Source organism: Ascaphus truei, chromosome 5 (genome assembly GCF_040206685.1).
Source record: "Ascaphus truei isolate aAscTru1 chromosome 5, aAscTru1.hap1, whole genome shotgun sequence".
In the NCBI taxonomy this organism is placed as follows: domain Eukaryota; kingdom Metazoa; phylum Chordata; class Amphibia; order Anura; family Ascaphidae; genus Ascaphus; species Ascaphus truei.
In genome coordinates this window covers 170,986,433-170,995,732 of record NC_134487.1, presented here as the reverse complement: position 1 = coordinate 170,995,732, position 9,300 = coordinate 170,986,433, and the positions used below count along the sequence as shown (strand labels likewise).

General features: G+C 39.0%; 1 protein-coding gene across 6 annotated transcripts in view; it reads left to right on the top strand.

The window, feature by feature from the left end:
• Positions 1–9,300, top strand: part of NSD3 (nuclear receptor binding SET domain protein 3) — a 152,743-nt gene that overhangs the window by 93,794 nt on the left and 49,649 nt on the right. For 2 of the 6 annotated variants that reach the window (XM_075601245.1, XM_075601244.1), the window contains exon 14: positions 831–854. The exons of 2 other annotated variants lie outside the window; for them this stretch is intronic. In XM_075601245.1, the coding sequence (XP_075457360.1) occupies positions 831–854 (24 nt within the window). Of the gene's footprint in view, positions 1–710; positions 855–9,300 lie in introns of all 6 variants that reach the window. 2 more of the 6 variants (XM_075601243.1, XM_075601242.1) reach the window with 1 other exon arrangement.

Here is a 9,300-nt window from a genome sequence, read left to right as displayed (position 1 = left end):
TTTATAATAAGCCGTCAGTCACCCAGATCTACCTCCTTAAACATGTCGGTGGCGTTGCTTCAATTTGGTCCTTGAAGGGTCCACGTAAAAGTGGTCTGTTCCTATAAACCCTGTCACTGCCCTCATGAGAGCCAGCACGCCAGGGGGCCCTTATGATCTCCCGGGCACGACATGCACTTAATGCTCTCTTACCACGGGGAAATCGCAAGAGGGCACCGTCCACACCTGTTCATGTCGCTTGGGGGACGTGTAAGGGGTATGTTAATAAAAGCACTGGGTGTTTTCAATCCTGAATGCAGAATCCTATTAGCACACTAGTTTTTTTTTTTTTTTATAACAGTCATTGGGGTTTCCGTTATTAAAAGATCCTCCATTTTAAAAACCCTTGCTGGCTTAACCCCTCATTTGACGCTGCACAACACATTGCGAGGCCTCCGGCAGCAGACGGGCACGGCAGAATAGGCCTGCCTGTGAATTTAGTATGACTTTACCTGGGGCCATGTGGTAACTACCATTTCATTTTCCCTTTTTGAGTGTTCCCATATCATTCTTTGAAACCACATTTCTTTCCATTTTCTTGTATTTTATTTATTTCCATTTTATTTGTCTTTTTCCTCTTCTCCCCCCTCCCCCCTCCCCCCTCTTCTGTTTCTTCCTTGTGGAATCATGGGTGCTTTCATTGACCGCATCTCTCTGTTTGTTTCGTATAGGGCTGATAGTTCAGGAATATACCCTGGTCAGTTCTTTGTCCTTTAAGCCCCACTTTCTTCTGACTGACTCAAAGCGTGCAGAGTTGATGAAAATACCTATGATTCCTTCTTCCTCGCCAGCTTACAAAAAGAAATCTGAGAAAGGTAACCGAAAATAGCTTTTCTCTATTTATTTCCCCTCTGATTTCATTTCCTTTTGAGTTTGAAACCTATAAAATAACCCCCCCCCCCCCGGCTTAGCTATGGCGCATCCCCCCTCCCCTTTGCTTTGCACGTCACGTGAATTTGTGATGAATGCTGAATTATTTCGGGTCTTTTATTTACAGTTTTTGTGTGTGTTGAGTGGCTTAAAGGGCTTAAAATAATGATCAACATACCAAATTTTCTCTAACAATTTAATGGACTATTTTTTTTTTATTGCTCAAATATCAGATTGCCATCATGAATTATTTTCCACCGATTTCAGTGTTTAAAAAAATTGACGCAGCATTACCAAATTGTGTGAACAATACCCCGCTAATTGATTTATTAGGCTATGGTAATTGGTATTACCATACCTTTATTTAACTCAATTCTGTAATATTTTTAAAAGTTTAAAATTGGCGAATGATTAAATCGTTAATAAAAATCTAAATGTCTTTCCATTATCAGATGTCAATAATAATTGCCATTAGTGATAATTTTGATTGATTGATTTGATTACTAGGTTTATTATAAAAAATAATAATTTCAATTCCAAAAAAAATTATAAAATAATCCGTTAAATGCCTGAAAAAAATTGCACACGTCCCATAAACTTTACTGGACCTTTCCAAGGAAGAGTTGCTTTGAAAATACCCACTAATGGGATCGAACCACATGGCCGATTAAAATCAGATGAAGTTTTTATTCCAATCTGATGTCGCTGCTCACTTGGGATGGAGAGCCAATAAATAAGATGGGACATGCAAAGGATCATGGGAGAAGAAAAAGCGATTGACTTCCAGTAATACGAGCACTAAATGGCCATCAGTTGTTAAATTTAAAAGAAAAAATTACAATTGTTGTTCACCCAATAAATAGATAATGATTATTACAGGTTAACAGAATTACGAATAAATAAATAATGATTATTACAGGTTAACAGAATTACTAATAAATAAATAATGATTATTACAGGTTAACAGAATTACTAATAAATAAATAAATGACTAAACAGTCGTCACGGACCCCTTGGCTGTCCCGTGACGCAGCTGCCACTTCATGATGTCTGGCACGCAATGTGCGTTTCTATGGAGCGCTGAGTGCGATCTGGCCAAGGGAAGCGCGTCAGCAGTGCCACGGTCACGTTATCGCTCCCGGTGAAAGGTCACGTGATTGCAGAGAGGCTGCGGCACTTAAAAGGGTTAATAATTGAAGTCGTGATTTGTGAGATGAAGACCTAATTACCAACTAGCAGTAAGGCATTAATAGTTTTAAAATAATTTCATTACTCAACAGTACTTGATTTTAATATAGACGATTTAAAATCACTAACCTTAAAACCTAAAACGATTACTAACCTTAAAGCAGTAATCCTGCAATTTGAATCACCCCTCTCTAATTTGCTGGATGGGAACTGGGCGTCCCTCAGCTGAACCAAACTACTTACAGCTCTGGGGTTCCCGTGAAACTTACCCGGAAGTTACCAGCTTTACTTCCTGGTTTCTGCTGGGGGATTGAAAGAGGCGTCCAATTGGAAGCTGCAATGGATGACAACCGCTTCCTATTGGCTGGCGAGACTTGTGTGAGTTGAGGTGACATTTTGATTTTCCTGGAAGGACAGAGACACCAGTAACTTGACCGGTAAGTATCTCGGTAGCCAGAGTGTCCCCATAGCTGAAGTGAACACGCATTCAGCGCCAAGGGACCCCCGGTTCTCATCCTATGAGAAAATAATAATAATTAAAAAGGGTCAGCCAGGATTGCTGCTTTAATGTGTGTAAAATAACCATTTAAATACCATATCATAATTAATATCCCAGAAATCTTTGGTTTATTCCCACAACCATTAACGGACCTGTATTAAAAGCCTAATTACAAAACCATCAACATAAGTGAGCTAGTCTGATCCCCATATTACCACCATTTAGATTTAAAATAGTTCTCTAACAAGTATACAAATGAGGGCAGATCAGATGTTATTAACAATGCTGCAGTGCATCTGCCCTGAAGAGCTAACACTCTATTGTCATAAGGCGCAGAGTGTAAGGTCAGAGGGCGGCTTGCACCTGTAACTTCAATGGCCACTTCACCCCCTAAGAGTTTGGTGCTTACGGAGGCATGGAACTCTTGACCGTGGTGTTACTTGCCCCTCCCTGGCTCGAACGGGGCTAACGGCCTATTTACAGAAATGCAACTACATTGGAAGAGCCACTTTACTGCATTCCAATTTCTAACGTGGCTTTCACATTTCCACATTTTGGGTAAACCCTGGTCATTTTTATTTTTGCATTTATTAACAGTCAACATATCCTTATTAAAATCCAAAGACCTATAGCAGGCTGTTTGCAGAAACTGCACCTTTTAATACAAGTTTGCAGTCATTGCACTTAAAAGATATCCCTTCACCCCCAATGGTCAAAACACGCAAAATGTCACAAAAATGTCAGAACAACGTGTCCTTTAATGAAATGTACGAGAAAATTCTGCGTAGGACTAACATATTGCAGGCAATGCCCACTCCAACAATATAAAAGGAGAGATCTGATTTAATTGGGTTTTTTTTAGGGGGTGTGGGGGGGCGGGGTTTCCCTCTTCATCCTTTAAATGAGGCCACCACAAATTTTAAACAGGCGCTGTTCTGGAGGAATAAGGCTTCTTGTCTACATTTAATGAGACAGGAATATGTATATTTGTGCCTAAAATAATTTTTATTTTCCGTTATTATATTTTGGGTTGTGGCACATTATCGGCGAAATTTAACAAGTGGTTAGTATCGTAATCCTAACACCGATGACAATTATTTTCAGCCCTCTGCTTGCGCATTTTGCATCCGGCTTTCATGCTGAACTGTACTTTCTAAGCAATAGAATGTTTCTTGTTTATAACACTTTTACATTGAATGTGTGTGTCCTCTAGAATGGTTTCTTTAAAATAAAAAAAATGGCAAGTTATATTTCCACAGCATCTGTAATTGCTAGCCATTTCTCAACGTTTCACAGAAGAGGAAATATAGGTGAATTTGATTTTTTAATAACGGGAGTGGGTTTTCTTCACAAAATCACAGGTGAATTTTTTGTTGCTTGCACTGGGAATAAATACTATGTCACTATACCGGGTGCGTTTCTGAAGATAAAATGTGTTTTGCAGAGATGTCGACCAGCACCAAAATTAGATTGGGGGGTTGAGGACCCCAAAAATTAGATTTGAATGGAAGAACATTGATTTCTTTTCTTCTTCTGTGGGACGGTGGTGCTGAATGTCAGTGAGACTCAGGAAATTAGCGTTGACATGTCTGCTTTGCTCTGACGCACTATTGTATGTCTTTATTTATATATCGCCATAAATATACATAGCGCTTTAGTGTAGTAATACATGTTGTAATCATATAAATAACAAATAATATAAATAACAGGTCATGGGAAAAAGTGCTTCAGACATAAGAGTAACATTAAGGAAGAGGAGTCCCTGCTCCGAGGATCTTACAATCTAATTATAATGAGTGTTTTCTGCATATGGCTGGATCAGTTGTAGGATGCTTATTTAATAAAGTCTCTTACATTTGATGGAGGTCGTTATCCAGGAAAGTTTAAGCCAATTCAGCCCGGGCAAAGATTTCTTTTCTTATGCTAATAAATTGGGAAAATTACAGAAATTGATACGAAATTATAATGATACGTCCCATTTATAATCTGTGTTGTTAAACGCATCCATATACCACCTCCTATTGCTCTGTATAACTGGTCCCTTTAACTCTTCCCATCGATCCATAAACCTGCTTCATATTCTTCTACATAACTGCTCCATGTAACCCCTCCCTATAACTCCCCCTATTGCTCCAAATAACCCTCCCTATTGCTCCCCCTATTGCTTCATATATCCTCTCCCTATAACTCCTCCTATTGCTCCATATAACCCCTCCCTATAACTCCACCTATTGCTCCATATAACCCCTCCCTATAACTCCTCCTATTGCGCCATGTAACCCCTCCCTATAACTCCTTCTATTGCTCCATATTACCCCTCCCTATAACTCCTCCTATTGCTTCATATAACTCCTCCCTATAACTGCTATTGCTCCATATAACCCCTCCCTATAAGGTTATATGAATAGCTTGCTACTTTGATGCTGAATCACAGGATGAGACGATCTTGGACTAGAAGGTCTTCTATACGCATCAAATATTAGAATTGTTGCAAAACGGTCTCCTATTTTCTATGAAGGAATTCTAAATAATAATAATAATTAAAAAAAAAAAATCAATTTCCTGTACATTGAAGAAAACGAGAGCTACGTATTGATGTAAACTAGTTTTAAAATTAAAAGCAAAACAATTTGACAATAAACTTAGAAAATACTAAACCTAAATCGTATTCCCCATTACAGCACAATACAAACATTACTGTTTCTTTATAATGGTGGTCCTCGGAGCATATGGCATTTCACTCTCATTTATATCAAATGAGACGCTTTCTTAAAAAGTGCTCTTAAATAAGCATGAAAAAAAATAACATTTTAGACTATAGGATTTCTTGGGGTTAACTTGGTCCTTTAACGGTATGTGTAACCCCTTCACTGCTTCTGGGGCAAGCAATTCAGTACCCTCCAACTTTAATGGGGTTTTAGGCAGGAGCTCCCTTGTAAGTGACCGTGCTGCATTAGAAAGTAGCAGAGTATGCCTGCAGTATTCCAACCTGAAGATTCTTTTGCTAAAGACACCCCGATTTAAAATTATTATTGGGGCTTTCCAAAAAATATAATAGCCCCTCTCTAGGGCGCCCTAATCCCTCGCCAAAAGAAATCAACAAGGCAGCCTTGGGAAGACTGGAATTGTACTGTAATGGTACAGTATCCACACACAGTGCCGCACGTTCATTTAGAAGGGGGTTGTAAAATGAAACACGGAAACCCTGCATGAAATGGCCAGTCCCACATTATATATATTTGGCTTCAAAAAACCTTTAGTCATATTTTTAACATATTTGTTTTGGCGTGTAAAAATGACTAATTCTCTATGTATGGGTTAAGTATTGCATCTCTCCTTTATCGTTGCGGTCAGTGACGGCCGCATAATTAATTTGAACACTGCCCCAAATCCTCCTGGTTTGCCAATTTGCGTGTAGATACAAGCATTTTATATACTGTACAGTCTGACCATGAGAGAGAATCGTTAAAGTTCGTAAGGACACTCCAGACAATTTCATTACTGCGGAGGCATTAAAAGTTAGAAAAAAAAATATTTGAAATTATACCTGGAAAAATAACAACCAAAAAGCCTATATTTCATTTATTAAACCAGCAACTGCGATTAGTTGGATGCCACATAAATCACAATTTTCCAGGCAAACTGCTGTTTTTCTTTTGTCCTGAGAAGTTCTGCAAAGCTTCATTGCTGCCATACTCTGCATGTTATTTATAATACGCCCTTATGCTGTTTTCTCAGTTCTTTCTTTCAGCTTTTTTTTCTTTTCAGCCCTCCTCACCAGAAATGTAAGGGAATTAGTTGTCATGTCAGATTCAGCTATTTTTAAAGGAAGGCTACACCGTAAGAATTAAAATACTCCTCGTCATGTCCCAGATGGTAGTTCCATGTGCCATAAACATTGTCATTCCTCATGTCTCCGCTGAAACATGGCAGAAGTATCTCTGCTGCTAGCCAGGTCATGTAGTTACAATGTATGTTGACAACACTGGGGATACATCACTGCTAAAGAAACTGAAATGAAAAGCTTAGGTTCAAATCCAACTCTCTTCAAACACTCCTTCCTAATCACCAACTCATCGTGGTCACAGTTAGAGCTGTAAATGACATCACAGAAGGTGACGGTGAACAGCAGGGAGATGAAGAATGTGAACTTGGCAGTCGACAGGGAAAACCATGAGGTCCCATTACTTGCCCTGATTTAGCTGGATTCTTTTATTCAGATGAAGCCCTTTCTTAATATATTAAACACACCAAGTTAATACCTCACATAGTGGTTACTAAATCGAGGCAAAACGTGGTGCAAATCTGGGGGAACATGCATCCGCTGCAATTGCTTTTTCTCAGATTTGTGCCATGTTTGCGTTGATACGGACCTCCAGAGATTTGTTTTTCTCAATTGGGGTGTAGCCGGTGTTTAAAAATGATACATTGCAACACACATAAAGCAACAATTCATATATATGTACATATTTATATATATGTATATATATATATATTATATATATATGTATGTATGTGTGTATATATCCTATAATCAGCCGCCACTGCTGGATGAAGGTCTACCCACTGATCTTCCAGGTACTACGGGTTGCGAGCCACTCTTCTCCACGTTGCTTCATCAATTCTTACGCATTCATCCCACCCTCTTACTTTTGGTCGTCGTCTTGGTCTGTGGATATCTCTTGGAATTCAGTCGAGTACCACCCTGTCCACCGATGGTCATTTCTTCCTGCGATATGTCCGACCCACTGCCATTTGAATTTCTTTACTCTTGCGATGATGACAGTTTCTTGTTTGCTTTCAACCCCATTCCTTTTCTCTCTTTCTTCAGGTACTACGCAGCATACATCTCTCCCCACACTTTGAGTTGGTCAAAACATTCACTTTTGAGGCACAGTAAAAGGTTCACTTTCAAGATTGTCATTTTCCTGTCTCTTCTTTTTTTGTATGACTTAGATGATGTTCATTGTGTTGTATCCACCACAAAATCCTGCTTCTTCTCGAGGCTGGACAAGGTCCAGTGCGTGCTGCAGCCAATTAATGATTATCTTTGTAAAATAAATCTTGTGATTGGCAGTATAGGAAAGCTGCAGAGGATTGGCTGCCAACTCGAACACGTTGAAAAAGCGCTGACAACTCACCGGGCGATAGCAAAAATAAAAAAGGTTTATTAAACTACATGATGTGAGCTACGAGTGACTATGGGTTTGTCTATGTAATTGGAAGTTGACTGTAGTTCTTGAGGTCGTCTTTGCCTCTTAGAGAGCAACATGTAAAGAGCCTTGCATGGGTTTTCTCTACTTCCCCAACTTCTTTCAAGATTTCAATTGTAACTCCGTGCCATCTGGGGCCTTTCTATTGTGCATGGATTTTATTGCCTTTGCTACTTCCGGAATGGATACATGGTACATCATTGTTGGTTTCTTCTTGCTCTTCATCTGCTTGATTATGCCCTGTGTTATCTGCATTCTTGTACAAGTAGTCTACGCTATCCAACGTTTCACTTTACAACGAATGGCATATCCAACGCTTTACAATACAACCCTATGGGCCGTTTCTCGATGCTGGAATGCGGTATCCAACACCTGAATGCGTTATCCAACGCTCACCGCCACTGATTAACATGGGACTCACTTTACAACGGTTTCACTATCCACTTCCAGAACGGATTCTGTTGGATAACCGAGGACTGCCTGTACAATTAATTGTAGAAGTCCTCATTCTCCTTTATGATTGGTGCATAGTCTTTTGTTGATCCATCGTCTTTTTTGCGTGTGATGGTTTGCTTCTTTCCAATCAAAAGTCACTGGTCAATCTTCAATGGTCTTCTTTACCATATCGCAGTTAAATATTCTTACATCTTCAATTATACATGTGTGGATCATCTTGCACAGCTCTATCATTTTTGTTCTTGCGTCTTCGAATTGCTTCGTATTGCTTTATGTCCTGCTTCCTCAGTATCTGCTTTGTCTCATTTTCTTGACCTGTTTTTTGGTTAGCGATTCCTCTTGTTTTTCCTTGTGCGTGCAACTTCAATCTTTTAGTTTTTCATGATGTATCATGAGATAGCTGAAGTAATTTTTCTAGTTTAACTTTGCTGCTATTATTTGTGAGGTTCTTATGATTTGTGTTTTTAATTTGTTTTCTTCTTTCTATCTTTTAAGATCTGTGATTAGTGTCAAAATGGTTAAGGACTGTGCAGCCTTCAGTCTCCTGAATGTTAGCTAGGATATAGTCTATTTTAATTATTGATTCCATTGGGTCCATTCAATGTCTATTTTCTATTTGGATTCTTCTTAAAGAATACATTAATGATGTAGAAGTTTTCACATTCTGCAAATTCTACCAATCTGTCTCCACGGTCATTCCTGATGCCGTAACCATACATACCAACTGATGCTTCCTCTTTCTGCTGAGCACATGTCTTTGTGTAGAAATCTCTGATTCCCTTTAAGTTGGTTGGTTTCATGGTAGAAGTCTTCCATTTCACTGTCTCTATGACAGTGTATGGGCGCACACTTGGATAATTTGAAGCTTGTATCTTTGTCAACTGAATATTTCTGACTCCTTCTGATGAGCTTTCATACTCCATGTTGTTTTTCCATTTCTTGTTAATGGTGAAGCCTAGTTCACAGATATTTCTATTTTCTGAAGCTCTGTAATATGTGTTTGCTTTCGATCTCAATGGAGCCTTCATTTGTTTC